The 26,102-nt window shown below is 33.7% G+C and overlaps 2 protein-coding genes across 2 annotated transcripts in view; both read left to right on the forward strand.

Moving 5' to 3' along the window:
* Positions 1 to 26,102, forward strand: part of LOC139527426 (VWFA and cache domain-containing protein 1-like) — a gene marked incomplete in the record, with an annotated part of 392,016 nt that overhangs the window by 182,263 nt on the left and 183,651 nt on the right.
* LOC139526321 (Na(+)/citrate cotransporter-like) lies at positions 665 to 25,041 on the forward strand. The gene is made up of 13 exons (XM_071321452.1): positions 665 to 810; positions 1,535 to 1,650; positions 2,628 to 2,776; positions 3,707 to 3,806; positions 4,586 to 4,759; positions 6,160 to 6,285; positions 6,942 to 7,034; positions 10,419 to 10,523; positions 11,538 to 11,620; positions 13,198 to 13,301; positions 13,793 to 13,954; positions 14,380 to 14,517; positions 24,856 to 25,041. The coding sequence occupies exons 1-13, from the start codon at positions 691 to 693 to the stop codon at positions 25,039 to 25,041; spliced, it is 1,656 nt and encodes a 551-aa protein (XP_071177553.1). The 5' UTR covers positions 665 to 690.

Genomic DNA, 26,102 nt, shown 5'->3' on the forward strand with positions numbered 1-26,102 from the left:
TTAATACCCCGAATATAATTTTGTAAGAACATTATATTAATTCCGACTTCCATCAAAAATAACTTGAATTGTTCATTTGGAAAAAAGGATGATACCTTAGGCTATTTTAAAAAAAATGTCGATTGATACAAATTTTACGCATATTATCACCTATATAAAAAGATTTAACAGAACACAATTCATGTTTTATATTTAAAAAAAACCATATACGCTAAACGAAACTATGCACGCCAAGAAACGATGTACGCTAAACGATACGATATACGCTAAACGAAACGATGTACGCTAAACGATACGGTATTCGCTAAATGAAACGATGCACGCAAAAACCATACGATGTACGATAAAAGGGTGCGTATGTTATCGTTTATGGTATGTTTTATGGTACATGGTTTCGTTCGTACATCATTCGTTCAGCGTCCGTACAACGTTCGGTCAGCGTTTCGTTTGCATTCGTACACCGTTCGGGAAGCGTACGTACATCGTTCGGGCATCGTCCGTACATGGTTCGGGCATCATTCGTATTGTTAACTTTTACGTTACACTGACTGTAATCAATGTTACACGTTTTCCAAACATGATAGCAATTTATTTACCAAATATAGTCCTAATCCTGTTTCTTGTATTAAATTCAGGTTTAATATTCATTTGTCATTCTAGGAATCAAAATGTGCTTACATAGTGTTTATAATGGCAATATACTGGATCACCGAAGCTTTGCCAATCGCAGTGACGTCACTATTGCCTATAATTCTGACACCATTAGTTGGACTTGGGAGTGCAAAAGAAGTTTCTTCACATTATTTGAGTGTAAGTTATTTCTACAGTTATTATATAGGTATTTTTTCATACACTCAAGTACTATTTTAAGTATGACATGTAAATAATTTGAAAGGGAACAAATATGCATTTAAACATTACAAATCACATTAAGCACTCAAATGCAATAACAAACCAGCATCATAAACTTTTTACTTAGGAGATAACTGTATTGAATTTGAAGCTTTGCAGACGTCCATCGGTAGTCTAACTGTTGCAGATTATATACACAAGGAACTAAAATTAAAATAATACAAGACTAACAAAGGCCAGAGGCTCCTGACTTGGGAAAGGCGCAAAAATGCGGCGGGGTTAAACAAGTTTAATATGTCTGTTTTGTTTACGCATCGTTATAATTAAAATGGAACTTGATGCGACTGTCATACAAGTGAGAGGTTAAGCGCTATAAAGCAAGGTTCAATCCACAATTTTCTGCATTTGAGAATGCCTATACCAAGTCAGGAAAATGACAGTTGGTGTCAAGTCGTTTGATGTGTTTATCATTTGATTTTGCCATTTGAATAGGGACTTTCCGTTTTGAATCTTCCTCGGAGTTCAGTATTTTTTAAAATTTTAAAATTTATTTTAATTCAATTTGAAAATGAAGATTTTTAGATGCAACATTTTAAAACTATAACAAACACTAAGCCGTGTTCCGAGGACTAGTTGATTTGTGTAATGACTTCGTAAACATGTAGTGTGAGTTCTGTTTTAGGATACATCCATGTTATTTCTTGGTGGACTCATCATTGCCGTAGCTATTGAACATTGGAATATACACAAACGATTGGCCTTGGCTATTCTAATGTACGTTGGAACTGAGACTCGATGGTATGAAAACAATAATGTAATTTGTACTGGTCATTGGTTATTAGCAATGGATGAGTCATTTAAGTTGTTAGTATTGAAATAAAAAAAAAAAGAAAATATGGTATAATTTCCAATAGAACAAACTCTCCACAAGAGACAAAAATGACACAGAAACTGCTGATATTTTTTTTCTTTCAATAATTAACATCTTTGTCTAATTGAAGAATTCATTATTCTCTTATACTTGACGATGAAATGTTATGTGTGGCTTAGAGCCAATCAGCATGCCAGCCAAGTTGAGTACGTGGCTTTATCTGAACATGCTCAAAGCATACATTCTTTGTTTGGAAAGGGTTTTTAAAATTTTAACCATTTAGTCATTGAAATCAGAGCTAGTGGATTAGCTCAGTAACGGATATTTCACTAGGAGTATATTGATATTAATACATGCAATATAAATGATATGTATAACTGCTACATATGCTTAGTTGTATTAGTGAAGCTTGATGCCGTACTATTTTGAAATTAAACTTTTAATTCCCCGAGGGTATCCCCAGCATAGTAGCCAGAACTTTTGTGCTGACATGAATTGTCATTGATATGGTCATATTTATAAATTAACTGTATACAAAACTGTTTTTTTTTTAATACTAAAGCTTTTCTACCTCAGGAATAGATTACCTTATTTGTGTTTGGCAAAATTTTCGGAATTTTGGTCCTAACTGCTCTTCAACTTCGTACTTTATTAGGTCTTTTTTAATTTTTTTGGATTCGAAAGTCGCTGATGGGTCTTTGTAGACGAGGCGCTCGCCTGTCGTTAGTGCAAAATTCAATCCTGGTATCTATAATGAGTTTATCTAATACAACACTTACTGTAAAAAAATGCATTCAGCACGTACACACGAACATAACATACGTAATAAGGGCAATATTGATTCATTTAATGGTAATTGTTCATCCCTGATGATAACATACTAAACATGCGACAATATTTGAAGGTTGATGCTTGGTCTGATGTTACCCACTTGGTTACTATCCATGTGGATCAGTAATACAGCAACAACGGCCATGATGATTCCTATAACAAACGCCATACTGGTACAGCTAAAGGAAGCAAACGTCCCAATCGAAGAAATTGTAACAGAAGGTAGAACTTTGAATATACATTATGTTTTAAAAAAAAAATTAAAGGGCTGTTTTTTTCGTGAAGAATGATTCACGTTTTGTGTTACCAAGTAGTTTTTATAACTTTAACTGCTAACAGTGTGCCTAATTATCAGGCGAGTTAAACTTGAAACTATTTCTATATCCAAGGTATTTCTTTTAAAATCAATGGTCATTTGGTTAAAGTTAAAATTTTCAGTTTATTTTCGACTTTGAAATCTCCTTTACACCTTTTCATATGCTTTTGCCTCTCTGAAAGATTCTAGGTTGAAAATGCACTCAAGACTATGTTTCTGAATTTCAAACTAGCGTAATACGAATATTTGTAATCCCATACAATTTGGTATGAAAGGCATTAATATAGAGTCGTTGTGATCATTTATTGAACATAACATAATCATGCATCACTAGATTGACAGGATCAGCCTACCCTTCAAAGGGAACCTACGATCACCATATGCATGTGTTTATAGTTTTAGTTGCTCAGTTAGATTCCATGCAGTGTGCTGTGTTTTTTATCTGTCCGAAGTGTTTGTGATTTTGACCGGACATTTTCGCTTATTCGTTGACTGATTTCTACGTCAGAAAATGCCTTTTCCTAGTCAGGAATATGACAGTAGTTCACCATTCATTTGATGTGTTTAAGCTAATAATTTTACCATTTGATCAAGGACTTTTTGTTTTGAATTTTTCTCGGAGTTGAGTATTTTTTGCGATTTTACTTTTTACATGACTCCCTTGCATCACCCGTTTCATTTAAACATCAATACTATTCGTGTTGCTACATTTAATCAAAATATGTTTTGAATGAATAATGTATTTGACTGATAGATAAAGCTATGTATACGTTCATCGTAATAGAAAGCATAATTCTAAATTGATAGATTACTAATCAAATAATATCTCTTCACAGTTTATGATAACGATGCACTTAAGTTAGAAGATATAGAAGTTAATGGTGTCATCAACGAAAATGGTCAACCTACAAGTACCGATGTAAAGAAAACAGATAAGTATGAAAAATATTGTATATTTATTCAAGTATACATTGGAACTAGTTCTTATTAAACGTTAAAAAATGTGTGCTACATGTTTATTCAAAGCCAAAACACGTCCGAAAACTTTAAAGGTACATGTCACTGATACAAATGTGTGCTACATGTATATTCAAAGCCAAAAACAGGTCCGACAACTCTAAAGGTACATGTCACTGATACAAATGTGTGCTATATGTATATTCAAAACCAAAAACAGGTCCGACAACTCTTAAGGTACATGTCACTGATACAAATGTGTGCTATATGTATATTCCAAGCCAAAAACAGGTCCGACAACTCGCAAGGTATATGTTACTGATACGAATGCTCTTTTGTGTATCCTAATCTTATAAGTGGCTTTAGAAAAAAAATGTATGCAGATTGTACTACTTTCTTTCCATATTTGATGAATTATTTTCATGAAAAGATTTAGTATGCTTTAAAAATAAATAACGTTGGCCGCTTTGCAATCAGCATTATTGTCATCATACTTATCATCATAATACCTGCCTCTTTTGTTCGTATGAAACATATTCAGAATAGTCGTTACCCACTAACACAAACTCGTAGAAATAATTAAATGTCTGACAAACACTTTTTGACTGGTGATCGCAATCTCTTTATTATCCCTTTTTTAAAGATTCCGAATTACTTTTTGTTTTTGCTTTTTGTTTAAAAGTGTTCCAATTACAATTACTTGATAATACTTCATGTGCTGAATACTTGTTCATCATTATTTTTCTATATATTTTCAGAACTTCAAATTACAAAGCTGTACCTGAAGACAACATGAATCAAACTGAAAGCAAAGCACATCTCGAAATATGTAAAATGATGTCGATCTGTATAGCACATGCCGCAAACTGTGGTGGCCTTGGGAGCTTGACCGGAACTGGTCCTAATGTTGTTTTCAAAGGACAAAGTGATATGTTAGTTTATCATTTACATTAGTAATTTCAAATGTAGATTCATGTTATTGGCAATAAGTTTGTTGTTAAAATATACGTTATTAAGGATCTTAGTTATTACTCTAGTTGTTTAAACATTCTAACATATTAGATTTGAACATGCAATAGTCACTGGTTTCTCTAATTCAACGTTATTTCAACAGACCAATACTCGTATCTAGACTCTGAACTGCAAGTTGGTGTTATCGTTTAACCCTTGAAAAAAGTGATGATAAACACAAAGTTATGTATTTATGTGACGTTTATATTATAACAAGTATTTTTTTCAAATATAAAACATATTCGTTCAATTTAAAGATTTTTACAAGAATATAAATTGTGATGGAGTTTGTAATGATCTTATTTTATATATTTTTTGCGATGGCAGGAATATTTAAAAAAAAATGAAAACAACGCGTTTAATAATTTCTTGCGTCCGAAGAGCTTTTCTTGATTTACCTTCATCAGGAACGCATAAAGTCAAACATTTGAAATCCGAAGACGTATAAGTACCGACAATTGACTTGTGTTTGTAATGGTGTTATTATTTGTTTTTGTCTAAACCAATATTTTGTATAAAAAAAGTCTTGTGCGTATAGTTGTTTTGAATCATGTAAATTGATTATGTAGCGGATTTCTTTATCTTATCTTGGATTTCAGTATTTTTGTGATTTGACTTTTTTACGTTTTGAAAATAAAAATAAGAATAGATTAACCAGATCATGATAGACCTAAAAGTAAACACACACAAAGACAAACACCATAAAACTCTGTATAAGAACCTCGAGTAATTCGACTATACTGACAAATAAGAACAACGTAAATTGTATAAAAAATAAAGAGAATTCAAACCACAAACGAAATAAACAGACAATAGCTCAGCACAAAATGGCCTATCGAACAAATTCCACAAATCGGGATCTATAAATAAAAATTGGCCCATAGGACATACACGTATAAAGTGACAACAAATTCCACAAATCGAGATATATCAATAAAAATTGGCCCATCGGACATACACTTATAAGTGACAACAAATTCCACAAATCGGGATATATAAATAAAAATTGGCCCATCGGACATACACGAATAAAGTGACAAAAAATTCCCCAAATCGGGATATATAAATAACAAAGTAACAAAAAATTCCCCAAATCGGTATATATAAATAAAAAAGTAATAACAAATTCCCCAAATCGGGATATACAAATAAAAAAGTAACAACAAATTCCCTAAATCGGGATATAGAAATGAAAACCAACTTCATCTCTAACAACGAACATTAGACATAACAAAATATGCAACCGGACCAACAAAATAAACTTTATCACTTGATACACATACGAAATACTTGAGATAACATAATGTTTTATTCTTTTCAGCATATTCGAGAAATACGGAGGAGAATCGCCGGTTACCTTTTCGTCGTGGTTTGCATTCGGTTTACCAATATCTGCTATAATGTTATTATTATCCTGGATATGGCTTCAGTTGTACTTCTTAGGAAAGTAAGGAATATACAATAGCTAATGTTATATTTATGTTTATAATGTTTTCAATATAGATAAGTGACATTGTTTTATTTAAAAAGATAAATCATACGAAAACAATCTTTGTAATTCTAAGTCTTTTAATGTTTCAACGTCAACTGAAACATAGAAACATCATATGTTCACGAACGGTCTAGTATTTATCGTTGTCGACAAGGTGTAGTTCGTGAAATTCAATTTCAAAAACATATTTACTGTAATTCTATTCTTTGAAATTTCTACGCAAAATCGCGGTACAGTTAGGCAAGTGTTAAAGCAAATAAGTTTTTTTTTAGTTTCGCGGACAGTAAGTCAACTGAGCTTGCGCAAAAACGTATAAGACAATAATCGATAACGGTCTCTGAATTAAATAAGTTTTTTTCAAAAAATGGCGTTATCTTTTGAAAAAGAGTTTCAAAGATAAACCTAGAGAGTACAAAACACTACAAGTATACGTCAAATAACAAATATTTCCGACTTGGTATGGTTTCAGAGGAAATGCGTCCCAACAAAAATCATCTGTTCCTTAAGTAGTACAGATTTTAAACTTATTTCCGAAAGACCATGTTTTTGGATTGTCAGTTAGAACTCCAGCAATGTTAACACGTAATTTTTTTTTTGTATTGTACTTGAAGAGGTTGTTTGCAGTTCTGTTCCGGAAATGCTGAGTCTAAGTCAAGAATCAAGTCGCTTTTGAGAAAAGAATATGCCAGCCTAGGCCCAATTGAGTAAGAGTATGCGTTAGCTGAAATATTTATAAGTAGATAGATAAACTCTCTATTTTGTTGTTTTTCTCTTGCCTTTAATATGTTTTTTTTTGTTGAGTTCGAAATAAGAGGCGGTATTGAAACTCCCAAAGTTAATTTTGGATTTGTATGATACTTACTAGAACACACAACCGTCATATTCCTGACTTGGAAGAAGTGAATTTTTAATAAGGTGATTTGGTTAGGGCCGTCAATTGGTGACCACGTATATACTCGTAGAGGTCCTAGATTTAATACAGCTACTGTGAATGCATTACATTCGTTGGATATCAATTTTCGTTGGTTTCGTGAATACAGGTGAATCACGAATTCAAATGCTCAACAAATAACATATTTTCAAGGGGCTTTGTGTACAATGATTGGCAAAACCAATAAATCAAATATCAACGAATATGCAAATTTTCTGCAATCCACAAAAATTACATACCCACTTAAATAAATGAATCGACAGTATCATGACTTGATTTCATAACTCTTCTTTATACATATGTCGGAAGGACTAGTTTCGTGTACGATGAATCCCTAATAGGGGGGGGGGGGGGGGGGGTGATAATCATCCATTACAAATCCATAGCGGGATCGGTAAACATATTACAGGATGTTTTGTGTAGATTTTTTACTAAACCAAGAGCTCTGATTGATACGCTAAATACAGCATTTCCTTTTTATGTTTTATGGACGTCATAAAAAACAAATGAATGTAATAAAGTTTCCTTTGAAAGTCAGGTCAATCAGAGACCACATGACTTAGGAATCACAATACGACTTTCGACAGTTAGCCAAACCACTACCATTTATGACCATGAATTCCGCTATCTTAAACTAGAAAACGTAAATGAAGAAAAATATCAATCGAAGAATCCAACAGCCGATTCGTGTACAAAATAAAAAGAACGGAAATACAATATGGTAGACGGTGATAATCAGGCTGCGGGGTTAAACTTTGTTTCGATCGCTGAACTCTCCATTAAAAGGGGACAATGGTGTAACATAACCACATCATTAAAACCTTTACAAATCAATTACAAAAGACTTTTCGTCCCAGAAGGTATCACCAACCCAGTAGTCAGCACTTCGACGTTGTTATGAATATCAATAATGTGGTAATTTTTATAAATTTCTTGTTTACAAAACTTTGAATTTTTCGAAAAACTAAGGATTTTCTTATCCCAGACATAGATTACCTTAGCCGTATTTGGCACAACTTTTTGGAATTTTGAATCCTCAATGCTCTTCAACTTTGTACTTGTTTGTCTTTATAAATATTTCCTATGAGCGTCACTGATGAGTCATATGTAGACGAAACGCGCGTCTGGCGAACTAAATTATAATCCTGGTACCTTTGATAACTATTGACACATGAAAAAGAATAAATATCAAAAGACTAAAGACACAACGTCCCGAGATAAGAGCACTCGAAGTCACTAACAGCTGGTTATAGGCAATGACAACCAAACAAAATTAATCAAGCTGTCTGCAGACTATTACATATCAATCAGTGAATACATGGATTCAGCGTACATATGTGAACAGGGCCATTCAAGATATGATAAAGAACTTTTACTTTAAAATTATTGAAATAATTTCAGTTCTATAACTTAAAAATACTAAATGTGTTGTTTTGAAGGCTGTTAATTGCATTTTAATATATGTTCTTTTTATTTCGGTTATTGTTTGTTACTGGTTTCGACTAAGAGTTTCTATTTTTTTTTTTAATATTTTTATGTTTTTAAGCTGATCTTTTGTTACCTGCATTACCATCAAATGGAGATATGTAACAGAAAATATTAAGATGGTGATACGTACTAATGACATAACTATTCAATATGTTTAATTATCCGATGGTACATTTAAGGCATTCTTGTACATTGTCTTTCATTTTATTATTTGTATATAATTACAATAAATGTATGTTTCACTCTAATACGTTATTCTCATTGGCTAACTGTACATCACGTGTTATTCCTTAAGCAGTTGTATCACACAATAAAACTTTTCATTCAGGATGACACGAGGTCCCACAATAAAATGCACAGGTAAATGAAATATAAACTTGATAAAAGGCGTGTTTTCATGATCCTATAGATAAAAATGTAATTATAAGTATTGAATGCTTTTTTTTGTAACTTTATAGGGTTGTAAAAGCGTTGACCGTGCGCACATTTTTAGTATGAAGCGCTTCTGCGCTTCATACAAATTGTACTTCGGTCAACGCTTTTACACCCCAATAAATTTACAAAATAGAGCATTCAATTCTTAAATGAATTTTGTTTCAGCTTTGATAAGGCCGCCGTATTTGGTCACTTTGTTCCCCTGGCATAGTTGTGGATAAAAATATACATTTTGTTTTAGCGTTGCTCAGGCCGCCGTAATTTGTCACTTTCTTCTCCTGGCATTGTTGTGGATAACAATAGACATTTTGTTGTAGCTTTTCTCAGAACGCCGTAATTGGGCACTTTGTTCTCCTGGCATTGTTATGGATAACAATAGACATTTTGTTTTAGCTTTGCTCAGGCCAACATAATTGCATTGGTCACTTTGTTCTCCTGGCATTGTTATGGATAACAATAGAAATTTTGTTTTAGCTTTGCCCAGACCGCCGTAATTTGTCACTTTCTTCTCCTGGCATTGTTGTGGATAACAATAGACATTTTGTTGTAGCTTTGCTCAGGCCGCCGTTATTGGTCACTTTGTTCTCTTGGCATTGTTATGGATAACAAAAGACATTTTGTTTTAGCTTTGCGCAGGTCGCCGTAATTGGTCACTTTGTTTTCTGGCATTGTTATTGATAACATTAGACATTTTGTTCTAGCTTTGCCCAGGCCGCCGTTATTGGTCACTTTGTTCTCCTGGTATTGTTATAGATAACAATAGACATTTTGTTTTAGCTTTGCTTAGACAGCCGTAATTTGTCATTTTGTTATCCTGGCATTGTTATGGATAACAATAGACATTTTGTTTTAGCTTTGCTCAGGCCGTGGTTATTGGTCACTTTGTTCTCTTGGCATTGTTATGGATAACAATAGACATTTTGTTTTAGCTTTGTTCAGACAACCGTAATTGGTCACTTTGTTCTCCTGGTATTGTTATGGATAACAATAGACATTTTGTTTTAGCTTTGCTGAGGCCGCCGTTATAGGTCACTTTGTTCTCTTGGCATTGTTATGGATAACAATAGACATTTTGTTTTAGCTTTGCTCAGGCCGTGGTTAGTTGGTCACTTTGTTCTCTTGGCATTGTTATGGATAACAATAGACATTTTGTTTTAGCTTTGCTCGGACCACCGTAATTGTTCACTTTGTTCTTCTGGTATTGTTATGGATAACAATAGACATTTTGTTTTAGCTTTGCTGAGGCCGCCGTTATAGGTCACTTTGTTCTCTTGGCATTGTTATGGATAACAATAGACATTGGCGATGGAGGTGGATGGCATAATTTATTTCCACCTAAGTAAGTAAAACAAATGTGCTATATGTTTTCAATACAAAAAGCTTGATCTTTAAATTTCGTGTACTTGCTTTCGTTTCGAACCCCATTAACTAATTAGGGTATCGAAATATGATACCTTGGGTTTCACCTCTACAAATGGTGATAGTTCTCATGTCAAAGAAGGACGTCCATAGATAATGATGCAAGGCATCATTCTTGTCCGTATCTAAATTTACAATTTTCTAGTTGTGGTCTAAACTTTCTGACCTTTATTACAGGAAATCATATGCAGAATCTAATGTTTCAAACTATGAACTCTTTGCACTGAAAAGATATGAAATATTTTTTTATTGGAGGTTAAATACACTACAATTTATAAATCTGATAAGTGTTCGTCAAACCATATTAAGTTTCCTAAGTCTACGATGCTCGGTTTTTCAGTGAAGTATAAACGGTGTTTATATATGTATATCAATGTTATGTCTGTGTCTATAATGACTATTATAAAATTGTGAATGGAAATTGGGAATGTGTCAAAGAGTCAACAACCAAATATGCTATTAATTCAGTGATAATGGACGTCATACTTAACTCCGAATTATACACAAGAAACTAAAATTAAAAATTATACATGACTAACAAAGGTCAGACTTGGGACGGGTGCAAAAATTGCGGCAGGGTGAAACATGTTTTTGATATCTCACCCCCCCCCCCCCAATGTACCTCTAGCCAATGTAAAAAAAAACGCACAACAATACGCGAGAAGTCCGAGTCCGATGTCAGAATACGTAACAAAAGAAACAAAACAAAATGACAATAATACATAAATTATCAAAGGACAACTAGCAGTTACTGACATGCTAGCTCCAGAACTCAATTAAACTGATTGAAAGATTATGTCTGCATCATATGAATATCAAGCCCAATCCCTCCCGTATATCTATTTAAAGCTGATATCTTAACTTTTCAAAACAGTTTCAAACTCTACTCCAGCTATATTATTATCATGTAGTTTGTTTATATTTAACTTTTCAGAACAGTTTCAAACTCTACACCAGCTATATTATTATGTAGTTTGTTTATATTTCCGTCAAGACTCCGAAAATTTTCCGAAAAAGGTTAATATTAATAAATCTGTATTATGAAGACTTGTTTGGTCTACTAGAATAAAATGATAAGATCGTAAAATTACTTATGCGTTCAATATTATAAATTAAAGCAATGTTTGTTGTTGGTGGTTCAAATGACAGAACTGTTAGTTAGAACCTCAATTTCCTCTTTAAATCAGTAAATTCCCTTATGAATCGAATTTGTCTACAATTTTAACAAAAGGAAAATGAATCAATGAGGGTATTTACAGACCGTCGTCAGAGATAGACACACCCATTCATTACCAAAATAGAAAAGAGTAAACAAACAAGTAACAGTCCACAAACAAAACATATAAAACTTAGTACTGAGGAGAACAAACCCTACTAAACACTTTGTAAGTCTGGACAGCTAGAAAGCATATAATCACTGTTGATGCTAGTTTGACTGTATTAAAAAAATACTTAACTCCGAGAAAAATGTAAAACGGAAAGTCCCAAATCATATGGCAAAATCAAATGATAAAGCAAATCAAACGAATGGAATAAAACTGTCTTATTCCTGACTTAGTACAGGCATTTTCAAATGTACAAAATGGTGGATTGAACCTAGTTGTTTAGCGCTAAACCTCTCATTTGAACGACAGTCGCATGAAATACCTTAATATTGACATCGATGCGTAATCAAAGTGTCACACAAATAGGGGTACAACAACAACACAAACTAGACCAAAAACTAGAGTGATTTCAGGTGCTCTGGATGGGTAATTATATATTGTTCCACATGTGGCACCCGTCGTGATCCTTATGTTATTTCAAAGCCGGTAAATAATCTTATTCGCTAGGTCACGTTCGTGAAAAGGAAACGGTATTGTATTACGACAGAATAAATGAGCATATCCGATATCATCAATATAACGGATATTCCATAACAATGAACCAACTCTTGATGGCGTCCGTGAAATTTACGAAGTGATGATTTCAACTTCACCATTCGGAACTCTCGGTTTAAAAATGACAAAGTCATAATTGGGAATCTGTAATCATCTCTTATGTCGTAAAGGTTTTTTTCCAACCTACCCTAATAGTCAATTTCTAGATATAAAACCTAATCAAATGGCAAAATCAAAAGCTCAAACACATCAAACTTATGGATAACAACTGCCATATTCCTGACTTGCATTGGTACAGGCATTTTCTTATGTAGAAATTCTATTTATGCACGAATCACTAAGGGTTAACATATACTTGATGCTTTTGCCGTCCATTTTCTAGAAATAGATGACGATACACACAAGCAGAAGAGAAACTGAAAACTCTGCCAAGATGTTTTCCAGAAGTCGTTGCAATCTGTGTTCATATGCGAATTTAAATGGTATAAATGCTATAGTCCTAGAACGTTTTGGGCGATAAATCAGGAAGATATCGTTAAAAATTAGGCGATATAAAAATGTTTGTATTCATCAGCATAAAAAAAGACAAGCTTTACAATATTTCTGTTTAATAAAATTGATATCTGATTTACAAAATCTCATGATTTCTTGTTGTGAAATAATTTGAATATATATATGTGAATTTTTAAATTTGCTGTGTTGTTTTGCAAACAGGACCAATACCTCCTTTGCTTAAGTGGAAGATAGTGGAAAAAAAGTTACCATGGGGTGTGGTTATATTGTTAGGCGGGGGATTTGCCCTTGCTTTCGTTAGTCAGGTACTTTTTGTTACCATGTTGAAAATTCAATCTTTACAAAATAACGATACATTATCGATCATTTACTACTGAATATCAGCAATAATCATATCAATTATGTTAATGGCTTTAGAACAACAAATATTCTGTATTATTGCTATTTTTTTTTTATCTTACTGAGTGATAATCTACTTTCGCAGCACAGTAGATTGATAAGGAGAAAAAAAAGAAATAACCATCGATATAGTTAAAGTAAAGTCAATATCATGGTCATGATGGTATATTTTCACTTTCCAATATTTTTGTTGAATTTCCATCGATCATTATGAAAGAAACATTAGTTTTCCTGTAGAGTAAAAGTTATATTCTGAAATATTGTATTAAACCAGCAGACAATTTAAGAACTAATAATGTGACTGTAATTATTTCAACCTTTCAAATAACAGAGTTCCTTATTGTTTTCGAATATGATTTCAATATTATATCTTTATAGACGATGCTATTTTTTGTAGGAATATGGATTATCCAAATGGCTAGGAACACAATTGGCTGTGTTAAAACCCCTTGACCCATGGATTGTGAATATGATATTGTGTATTATTGTGGCGGCAGCGACAGAGGTCACAAGCAATGTTGCAATGTGCACACTCCTGATGCCGATTTTGGCTGAACTAGTAAGTATATTTGTATATGTTATTTTAGAAGCACGCTTGGACATGTTTTTGGAAGTAGACGCATCCAGATGATGGAACATGGTTGTCGGAACACAAGGACTCGTTCCATTTGGAGTTCCTTCAAGTCCATTATATTTTGTTAAAAACTAGAATGTGGTCTTTTCTTCGACGAACGCGTAATGTAAAAACAATACTGTGGCCGCGTATGTAATAATCAATAACAACGTTTAAGTACTCATTCATGCTCATTGTAAAACATCAACTAAGTAAAAACACACATGTACACATACACATAAAAAAGACGACGTGAAGATTTCAATATTCAAGTGCTTTATTGAGATCAATCTATGAATCGTCCGAGTCTAACGTTAAATTGGGGTATACTGTAACAATTATATTTACAAGCATTTATTATATATTTGTAGTCTTTACAACTGGAAGTCAATCCGCTGTACTTCATGTTTCCGGCAGCTATTGCGACATCGTTTGCTTTTATGTTACCCGTGGCAACACCGCCAAATGCTGTGGTATTTGCCTATGGATACCTGAAAGTTATAGACATGGTAAGAATTGTTGTATACGATTTAGTATATGTGTACTAGATAGTAGATTGATTTAAGGAATTACTGTAATAGTTTGTCTGTCATTGAGGTGCATACTGAATAACCCATTTTAAACTGGAGTAAATAATGAAAAACATATTGATGACGACAAAGTTATGTCTATGTCTATGAGCTGATAAGCAAAACAAAGTCAGACAAACAGAAGACGGGTTACATTCAAATTTAAATTATTGGTGTATTAACATCAAGTTTGGTTTATAATTCATCTGGAAATGTAGAATAATGGTACTTTAACTAAAAGATATTTCAAAATTGGTATAATTAATCTGTCAAATACACTTCATTGGTCATTTATGAAACAATGCAACAATCACATAGTGAGTTTATTTTTGGTTCTAATACAGTTGTTTGGTTATTTCTATGACAGAAATTCATTGTGATTTTTTTTGTCCGAATACAGTTGATATGTTATTTCTTTACCAATTAGAGCAATTGTATTTTATTTATTATTCCTAAAAAAGTGGGGAGTAAAATCACAAAAATACTGAATTCAAACGCAGGTGGCAGTTAGGTCCGCTGCTGTATGCCCTGAGGTAATCGGTGCCCTCAGGTAATCGTGGCAATAGTGCCCATTATGCGTAGTAATAACATGATCTAAAAATAGAATAAACTAAAAATACATCATTGTACTTTCTATTTCGACTGACAGTATATGTGCGAAAAATCGGAGAAAACAGGAACACATACAACTTTTGACAATAAGTTACGACAAATAATTCACGAAAAAAACCCAGATATTTGGTTAATTTGTGATCTTTGCAACGTGAACAGATATTTATTTAGTGAAACGTAAATGACTTAAAATAATTAAAAAGAAAACCCTTTTTGAATGGCGATTTAAACTTTTATAATAATAGTTGTCAAAAACTGGTTTCATAAAGATTAAACTAACTATTAAACAATAAAAGTTATCCACACATGCCTAAGGCAGCAAACATTTGATTTTCCGGGGGAAGGGGGGGGGCTATGGATTTTTTTCCTTCGGCAAAAGACAATATTTTTTTGAGACCAGTCGAAAACATTTTTTTTCTTTCATTTCAATTTAAGCATTACATATAGTGGCAGCTGAGGGTGAAACAAACATTTTTGTTTCCTCAGGGTCAAAAACAAATTATTTGTTTCTCAAACAATTAGAAACAAACTTTTAAAAAAAATCCACAGCCCCCCCCCCCCCCCCCCCTGAAAATGAAATGATTGCTGCCTAAGTTTCGTGAATGTCCTGTTGAAACTTTGACTATCATTGTGTTTGGTAATATATGACACTAACATATGGACAGATAACGCATATATTGATTTTGGTTACTTCTTTTAAAGTAACATAAGTAGAAAATGATAACATTTAATAGATAGGTTTTTGAAAATCAGTCCATCTTGTCCGACTGCATGAGGGGCAGTGGCGGATCCATCCATTTAAAAAAAAGGGGGGGGGTTCCAATCCAGGACACAAGGAGAGGGTTCCAAAAAAAGAGTTCCTATCCCCAGAACACCCCTGGACCCGCCACTGTCCATTGTTCAACTACTAAATTGTCTGTTTTACTTACTTGTACACTTGGTACAATAAAAAACCAGATAATAAATTGTTGAAATAAGGCCTTTGAAAATAGTGGAATTAATTACTTTTGGAGTGTCAAAAACTCGTTGGAAGTACTTGATAAATTGCATGCATATATTGGTGATTTTGAATCTGTTCAAAGTTTTGATTTTTCTACCCTATATACCACTTTGCCTCATATTCTTATTAAAAAAAATTCACATCCCTAATTAACTGGGCATTTAAAAAGTCGGAATGCGAGTACATATGTTCAAACTCTTTTTGATCATTTTTTAGTAGCAATAAACAAAAGAACTATGTCAATTGAACATGCTTTGATACTACTTATGCGCTTGAATTTTTACTTGATAACATTTTTGTTCGCTTTGGAGATTCCGTATATCATCAAGTTATTGGAATTCCAATGGGGACTAACTGTGCACCACTTATTGCGGACCTGTTTTTGTATTGTTATGAGTTACAATTTATGACTAAAATTAGCAAAGACCCATCAAAACAACATTTGATACAAATATTTAACAATACTTTTAGATATTTGGATGATATATTGGCTCTCAATAATGACGACTTCCGTATGTATACTAAAGAAATTTATACTGTAGAACTTACTTTAAATAAAGCTACACATGTAATGCTAACAATGACCACTGCCCATTCCTCGATCTTGATATCTATATCATAAACGGGAAGCTGAATACAAAAATTTATGATAAAAGAGATGATTTTTATTTCCTATGGTTAATTATCCGTTTTTAGATGGTGACGTACCCTTGTCACCATCTTATGGTGTTTATGTATCTCAACTTGTACGATTCCCTCGTGTATGTAACAACGTATTCGATTTTAGCGAGAGAAATTTATGTATTACTGAAAAATTATTACACCAGGGTTTTCGATATTACAAACTGGTCAAAACATTTACTAAATTTTATCACCGGTATAAGGAAATAATTCGTAAATATAACTTAACATGCAGACATCTTATACGTTCAGGTACTTCACATCCAATTTTTATGGAAATATTTTTTGTAAAGCACAAAAATGTCAGTATTCTTCTCAGAAACTAACAAAACCTTTAAATAGACTTATTAAACAGGGATATAGTTACGATACTGTTGTCAGGTCATCAAAGATTGCATATTTTGGCTTTAATATTGATTCTCTGATAGGGTCTTTGCACCGGAACTAAACACATTTATTTCTAAAAAACAGTTGTTGGCATGACACGGGTTATGTTCTTCTCATATATTTTATGATAGTATGATACTAAACCCCTAACGGGAGGGATTGTGCCTGATATTCATATGATGAACACATAATCTTTCAATCAGTTTAATTGAGGTCTGGAGCTGGCATGTCAGTTTCACTGCTAGTAGTCTGTTGTTATTTATGTATTATTGTCATTTTATTTATTTTCTTTTGTTACATCTTTTGACATCGGACTCGGACTTCTCTTGAACTGAATTTTAATGAGCGTATTGTTATGCTTTTACTTTTCTACATTGGCTAGAGGTATAGTGGGAGGGTTGAGATCTCATTAACATATGTAACCCCGCCGCAATTTTGCGCCTGTCCCAAGTCAGGAGCCTCTGGTCTTTGTTAGTCTTGTTTGATTTTTAATTTTAGTTTCTTGTGTATAATTCGGAGTTTGTTTGACGTCCATTATCACTGTACTATTATGCATATTTTTAGGGGCCAGCTGAAGGACACCTACGGGTGCGGGAATTCTCGCTACATTGGAGACCCATTTGTTGCCTTCGGCTGTTGTCTGCTCTATGGTCGGATGGTTGTCGCTTTGACATATTCACCATTTCCTTTCTCAATTTTAATAACTATGTTTGTGATCTAATTTTGTATTCTATAAACGGCATCTACAAATCTACAACTTTCAGTCTATGACTTCACGTGCTGATCTTATCTATATTCATGCATACTATTCATTAGCTGTGTATGCGTATCAAAATCGCATCATACGCGATGATGACCAGCCAGTACACATTGTAAGGATTTTATTCACCAGTATTAAAAAAGAGAAACATTACAGTACGAACAGTAATCTATATTTTTTTCATTTGACATTACTTTGAAAGTAACGTAGTAACAAGCACAGGTTATATAGTATAAACTGCTTTTTTAAAATGTTAATTGTCTTAATTAATCTTATTTGTACAGATGTTGGATATTTTAAAGAAAAAACCTCACATCTCCAGTGTACTTTTGTACATGGTCAGATAACCTTAGTTCATCTCTAAATAACTGTGTCTTGCCTGTATCTCAGATCATATCTATGATTGCTCACATGGTGAGGTTACCTCAGGTCACCTCTGTATGATTGCACATAGTGAGGTTACCTAATATCACCTCTGTTATTGCTGTACTTGATGAGGTTACTCTGTATTACTGCACATACTCGTATTACCACAGTTTGTATAAACTTTACAAAACACTATTTTTTTAGTTTTCCTCAGGGCACTTCTGCATTTCTATACATGGCCAAGTGCACATGTTAACTAATGTCATCTCTTAACTACTGTATATGAATATGTAACCTCAGAATACCTCTGTATGTTAGAATATGGTGAGGTTACCTATGGTCACAACAAATGGTCATTGTACCAGCTGCATGTTACCACAGATAAACTTTGCAAAACGCTTATTTTCTGGAAACCTCAGGTTACCACAAATGAATGTTCATAACTCCCTTCGTCAGCTTAGTTCAGATTATATCTATGTTCTTTTTTTCACGGACAGGCTACCTCAGGTCATCTGTAAATCACTGTACATGACCAGGTTACCTCAGGTGATCTGTAAATTACTGTACATGTATGACAAGGTAACCTCAGGTCATATGTAAATTACTTTACATGACAAGGTTACCTCAGGGAACCATTGTACTACTGTGCATGGTGAGGTTACCTCAGGGAACCATGGTACTACTGTACATGGTTGGGTTACTTCAGGGAACCATTGTACTACTGTGCATGGTCAGGTTACCTCAGGGAACCATTGTACTACTGTGCATGGTCAGGTTACCTCAGGGAACCATTGCACTACTGTGCATGGTCAGGTTTCTTCAGGGAACCATTGTACTACTGTACATGGTCAGAGTACTTCAGGGAATCATTGTACTACTGTGCATGGTAGGTTTCCTCAGGGAACCATTATACTACTGTGCATTGTCAGGTTACTTCAGGGAACCATTGTACTACTGTGCATGGTCAGGTTACATCAGGGAACCACTGTACTACTGTGCATGGTCAGGTTACCTCAGGGAATCATTGTACTTTGTGCATGGTCAGGTTTCCTCAGTAAACCATTGTACTACTGTGTATTGTCAGGTTACCTCAGGTAACCATTGTACTACTGTGCATAGTCAGGTTACCTCAGGGAACCATTGTACTTTGTGCATGACCATGTTACCATAGGAAACCATGGTACCACTGTGCATGGTCAGGTTACCTCCGGTAACCATTGTACTACTGTGCATGGAAGGTTTACTCAGGATATCATTGTTCTACTGTGCTTTGTCAGGTTACCTCAGAGAACCATTGTACTAATGTGCATGGTCATGTTATCTCAGGGAACCACTGTACAAATGGGCATGGTCAGGTAACCTCAGGGAACCATTGTACTACTCTGCAGGGAACCATTGTACTATTGCGCATGGTCAAGTCTCCTCAGGAAATCATTGTTCTACTGTGCATGGTCATGGTACCTCAGGGAACCATTGTACTGCTGTGTATTGTGAGGTTACCTCAGGGAACCATTGAGCTACTGTGCATTGTCAGGTTACCTCAGGGAACCATTGCACTACTGTGCATGGTCAGGTTACTTCAGGGAACCATTGTACTACTGCGCATGGTAGGTAACCTCAGGTTATCATTGTACTACTGTGCATGGTCATGTTACCCCCAGGGAACCACTATACAACTGGGCATTGTCAGGTAACCTCAGGAAACCATTGTACTACTGTGCATGTTCAGGTTACCTCAGGAAACCATTGCAATACTGTGCATGGTAGGTTTAATCAGGGAATCATTGTAATTTTGTGCATGATCAGGTTACCTCAGGAAACCATTGTGATATTGTGCATTGTTAGGTTACTCAGGGAACCACTGTACAACTGTACATGGTCAGGTTACCTCAGGGAACCATTGTACTACTGTACATGGTCAGGTTACCTCAGGGAACCATTGTACTTTGTGCATGGTCAGGTTACCTCAGGGAACCGTTGTACTACTGTGCACAGTCAGGTTACCTCAGGGAACCATTGTACTTTGTGCATGGCCATGTTACCTTAGGGAACCATGGTACCACTGTGCATGGTCACGTTACCTCAGGTAACCATTGTACTACTGTGCATGGTAGGTTTACTCAGGATATCATTGTTCTACTGTGCATTGTCAGGTTACCTCAGGGAACCATTTTACTACTGTGCATAGTCATGTTATCTCAAGGAACCACTGTACAAATGGGCATCGTCAGGTAACCTCAGGAAACCATTGTACTACTCTGCAGGGAACCATTGTACTATTGTGCATGGTCAAGTCTCCTCAGGAAATCATTGTTCTTCTGTGCATGGTCATGGTACCTCAGGGAACCATTGTACTGCTGTGTATTGTGAGGTTACCTCAGGGAACCATTGAACTACTGTGCATGGTCGGGTTACCTCAGGGAACCATTGCACTAACGTGCATGGTCAGGTTACTTCAGGGAACCATTGTACTACTGTGCATGGTAGGTAAGTTAAGGGAATCATTGTACTAATGTGCATGGTCATGTTACCCCAGGGAACCACTGTAAAACTGGGCATTGTCAGGTTATTCATAAAGATAGACTAGAATGAGATTTACAGATAATTTGGTAGACTGAATTTTTTTCTGAACTCATTTTTTTCTGTTTGTTTATAGGTTTATGGTGAATGGAAACATAAATATAGACTTTTTAAAAAATCTTGTATATTTTGGGGATATCATTCCAGGAAAGTGGAAGGATATCATGTTTACTTGAAGTGGTGAGGTATAGTAAAAAAAGCAAACAGAAAGTAGAAAAAAATAATGAGTTGACTTCAGGATTGCGTAACTTTTTATTCTTCGTGGCAAGACCCCCTTTTTTTCAATTAAATCACAATTTCACTTTGGTACATACATGATATGAACATGAAGATCAGCTGTTTTGCATGTAAGCCTATGGAGCAGTCAATAACAAGACTGCAACCTTATGTTAATTTGATTTGAATCGATTATATTTGTTGTTATTTTTGGGGTTACCTGAGGTAATCCTGTTATGGAAGAATACTTCGTAGATACTTTGCTGGTATATGCATTTATGCTGTAATTACACAATTTCTTAATTAAAAATGTAGGACTTCATAGATTTGTATTGTTTATGCGATTATATGTAAATGTTACCTGAGTTCACTTGAGTTAAATGGGTTGTATTTGGTGTTATAATTGGGGTTACCCTGTCATGAATGAAACTTCGTAGATACTTTGCTAGTCTTTACATTAATTGTAATAAACCAACTTATTCATTTTGAATGTAGGACTTCATTGAAGTTATATTGTTTATTGGATATACATGTAAAGGTGATCTCAATTAACTTCAGTTAAGTGGGTTATATTTGTAATTATATTTGTGGTTATCTCAGGTACCCCTGTTATGAAAGAATGCTTATTAGATAGTTTGCTAGTGTAAACATTTATGTTGTAATCAAACAATTTCTTTATTTTACATGTAGGACTTCACAGATGTAAATTGTTTATGTGATATTTAGAAAATGCAATCTGTCTTAACTTGATTTAAATGGATTATACTTGTAGCTATTTTATGGGTTACCTGATGTAACCCTGTCATGACAGAATACTTAGTAGATGCTTTGCTAGTATATGTATTTATGCTGAAATAAACCAACTTTTTCATTTTCGATGTAGGAATTCGTTGCAGTTATATTGTTTATGTGATGTATATGTAAAGGTGATCTGAATTAACTTGAGTTCAATAGGTTGTAATTGCTGTTATTGTTTGGGTTACCTCAGGTAACCCTGTTATGAAAAAAAATATTAGTAGATACTTTGCTAGTGTATACAGTTGTATTTTAATTACCCAATTTCTTAATTTAAAAATGTAGGACTTCATAGATTTGTATTGTTTATTTGATTTATATATATTTAAAGGTGACATGAGTTAACTTGAAATAAAAAGGTTATCTTTGTTGTTATTGTTATGGTTACCTGAGGTTATCCTGTCATGTAAGAATACTTTGTAGATAGTTTTCCAGAATATACATTTAAGTTGTAATAAACCATTTACTTTTTTATAAATTTGAACTTTATAGATGTGTATTGTTTATATGATATTTAGGAAAGGCGACTTATGTTAACTTTATTTGAATTGATTATATTTACTGTTACTTTTGGGGTTACCTTAACCCTGTTATGAAAGAATACTTCGTAGATACTTTGCTGGTATATGCATTGATGTTACACAATTTCTTAATTTAAAATGTAGGACTTCATAGATTGGTATTGTTTATGCGATGTATAGATATATGTTACCTGAGTAAACTTGAATTAAATGGGTTGTATTTGTTGTTATTATTAGGTTACCTGAGGTAACCCTGTCTCAGGTAACCCTGTAATGAATGAATTCTTCGTTGATACTTTGCTAGTGTTTACATTAATTGTAATAAACAAACTTCTTTATTTCAAATGTAGGACTTTATAAAAGTTGTATTGTTTATGTGATGTACATGTAAAGGTGACCTCAGTTAACTTCAGTTAAGTGGGTTATATTTGTAATTATGTCTGGGGTTACCTCAGGTACCCATGACATGAAGAATGCTTTTTAGATAGTTTGCTAGTGTAGACATTTATGTTGTAATCGAACAATTTCTTTGATTTAAATTAAGGACTTCATAGATGTGTCTTGTTTATGTGATATATCAGAAAGGCGACTTAAGTTAACTTGATATGAATGGATAATACTTGTTGCTATTGTATGGGTTACCTGAGGTAACCTTGTCATGACAGAATACTTAGTAGATACTTTGCTAGTATATGCATTTATGGTGTAATAAACCAACTTCTTCATTTTTAATGTAGAAATTCATTGAAGTTATATTGTTTATGTGATGTATATGTAAAGGTGATCTGAATTAACTTGAGTTAATTAAGTTTTATTTGTTGTTTTTGTATGTGTTACCTCAGGTAACCCTGCTATGAAAGAATTCTTAGTATATACTTTGTAAGTGTATACATTTATATTTTAATTACACAATTTCTTAATTTAAAAATGTAGGACTTCATAGATTTGTATTGTTTATGTGATGCATATATATTTAAAGGTGATACCTGAGTTAACTTGAGTTAAATGGGTTGTATTTGTTGTTATTATTGGGTTACCTGAGGTAACCCTGTAATGAATGAATTCTTCATAAATACTTTGCTAGGGTTTACATAAATTGTAATAAACAAACGTCTTTATTTCAAATGTAGGACTTCATGAAAGTTGTATTGTTTATGTGATGCACATGTAAAGGTGACCTCACTTTACTTCATTTAAGTAGGTTATATTTGTAATTATGTCGGGGGCTACCTCAGGTACCCATGTTATGAAGAATGCTTTTTAGATAGTTTGCTAGTGTAATCATTTATGTTGTAATCGGAGAATTTCTTTATTTCAAATGTAGGACTTCATAGATGTGTATTGTTTGTGTGATATATTTAAAAGGCGACTTAAGTGAACTTGATATGAATGGATAATACTTGTTGCTATTTCATGGGTTACCTGAGGTAACCCTCTCATGACAGAATATTTAGTAGATACTTTGCTAGTATAAGCATTTATGGTGTAATAAAACAAACTTCGTCATTTATAATGTAGGAATTCATTGAAGTTATATTGTTTACGTGATGTATATGTAAAGGTGATCTGAATTAACTTGAGTTAAATAGGTTTTATTTGCTGTTATTGTTTGGGTTACCTCAGGTAACCCTGTCATGAATGAATACTTTAGATCATTAATTGAACTTTTATAAAAAAAAAAGTTTATAATTTTACCAGCCATCCCCAACCTACACGTACATACGAAATGAATGATCGGTGAATACAAATAATAAAATCATTTGGGAAGTTTGTTGACATCTTTGGTATTTTGACACATTTAAATTTGGTATTAAGATCTATCTAAATAAGAACTATATTTTCGTGCGTATTTATATACATTAATCAATGACGCATTACCACGATTACCTCAGGGCACCGATTACCTCAGGGCACCGATTACCTCAGGGCATACAGCAGCGGACCTAACTTCCACCTGCAATTCAAACAGGAAAGTTCCTGATCAAATGTCAAATCAAACGCTAACACTGATGAATAACAACTTATTCCTGACTTGGAAAAGGCATTTACTTGTGTAGAAAATAGTGGATTAAATCTGTTTTTAAAGCTTATTAGCCTCTTACTTGTATGACAGTTGCATCAGCTTCCAGTATACTTACAACAATGAGTGAGCAAACCAAGCAAACACAATAGGTAAAAATGTCCCAAATAAAGCTACGCCACGAAATAGCCTAAATGCAGTGCTTAAAAGTGGCATTAAAACACCGAAAATCCATAATTAAATCAAATTTAATTGGTTATATCTCTAACAATTAGTACATATAATAACAAAAATAACTACATTGATAAATAAGATGAAATATAACAATGTTTTATTCCAGGTTAAAGTTGGTTTTTTGATGAATATACTTGGAATAGTTGTACTGGTTATAGGAACGGAGACGTGGGGAGAAGCTGTGTTTGGTTTCCATAAACAACCAGACATCTTTAAGCATGGATTAAATAACACTGATATTGTAAATAACACTTGCATCTGTAACCATGGTAACGGAAGTCTACTTTTGTAAAAATAAAAATCCTATGTTTAGACCGAAGTCAATTCATCTTTGTTTGATTAAGTATTTGCAAAAAGTAAAATCACAAAAATACTGAACTCAGAGGAAAATCTAATCGGAAAGTCCATTATCACATGGCACAATCAAATGACAAACCACAAACAAAAATGAATGGACAAGAACTGTCATATTCCTGACTTGTATTCTCTTGTTTAATGTGTAAATGGCCGATTTCTCCGGTTTTACGTGTCATGACCGTATTCACTTTTAAAATGAATGTTTTCTCCTTTTGCTTGTGTAATAGCCACGTTATCATGTTTTATGTCTTCTGTTATATGTACAACGGCTGTTTTTTCTCCTTTTGTATGTCTAATGACCGTTGTCTCATGTTGCATGTGTAATTGCAGTTTGTCTTCTTGTACACGTAATTACCATATTCTCTTTTATTGTATAATTGTAGTTTTCTCGTTTTGTATGAGTATCCGTTTTCTACATTTGTGTGTTTTGGCCGTTTCCTCTTGTTTTATGTGTAATTTTCGTTTTCTCTTGTTGTATGTGTAATGATCGTTTTCACCTGTTATATATGTAATGGTCGTATTTTCTTGCTTTTCGTGTAATTGTCGTTTTGTCTTGTTGAACTGTACGTCTAGTGGTACAATGTACTCTTCTCCTGTTGCATGTGTAACGACCGTATTCTCTTGTTATACTGCAAACTATATGTCGCCATCTGTAAAACAGACATAACAGGTTAGAAGAGGGTTTGGGATCCCGCTTACAGGTTTAATCCGGCCACATTCTGTATGTGTACATCGACCAAGCACTTTAAAATCGAGTAGATAACTACAGAGTGTATTTGAACTGATTACTTAAACGAAGAGAAACTGAAGTTATAACAAATCAAACAACAAAAATGTGTCCATAGTACACGAATGTCCCACTCGCACTAAGATTTTCTATGTTTAGTGGACCATGAAATTAGGGTAAAAAGTCTAAGTTGGTATTAAATTAGAATGATCATATCATAGGGAACATGTATACTAAGTTTCAAGTTGATTGGACTTCAACTTCATCCA

The sequence above is a fragment of the Mytilus edulis genome, chromosome 6 (genome assembly GCF_963676685.1).
Source record: "Mytilus edulis chromosome 6, xbMytEdul2.2, whole genome shotgun sequence".
In the NCBI taxonomy this organism is placed as follows: domain Eukaryota; kingdom Metazoa; phylum Mollusca; class Bivalvia; order Mytilida; family Mytilidae; genus Mytilus; species Mytilus edulis.

Bases quoted from the DNA above. Each gene is read 5' to 3' on its own strand.
- LOC139526321 (XM_071321452.1), top strand. From the start codon at position 691: ATGGCAATATACTGGATCACCGAAGCTTTGCCAATCGCAGTGACGTCA. The intron at 11,621-13,197 runs GTTAATATTAAT...TTTTGCAAACAG, and splicing joins CCGAAAATTTTCCGAAAAAG to GACCAATACCTCCTTTGCTT. The intron at 13,302-13,792 runs GTACTTTTTGTT...TATTTTTTGTAG, and splicing joins CCCTTGCTTTCGTTAGTCAG to GAATATGGATTATCCAAATG.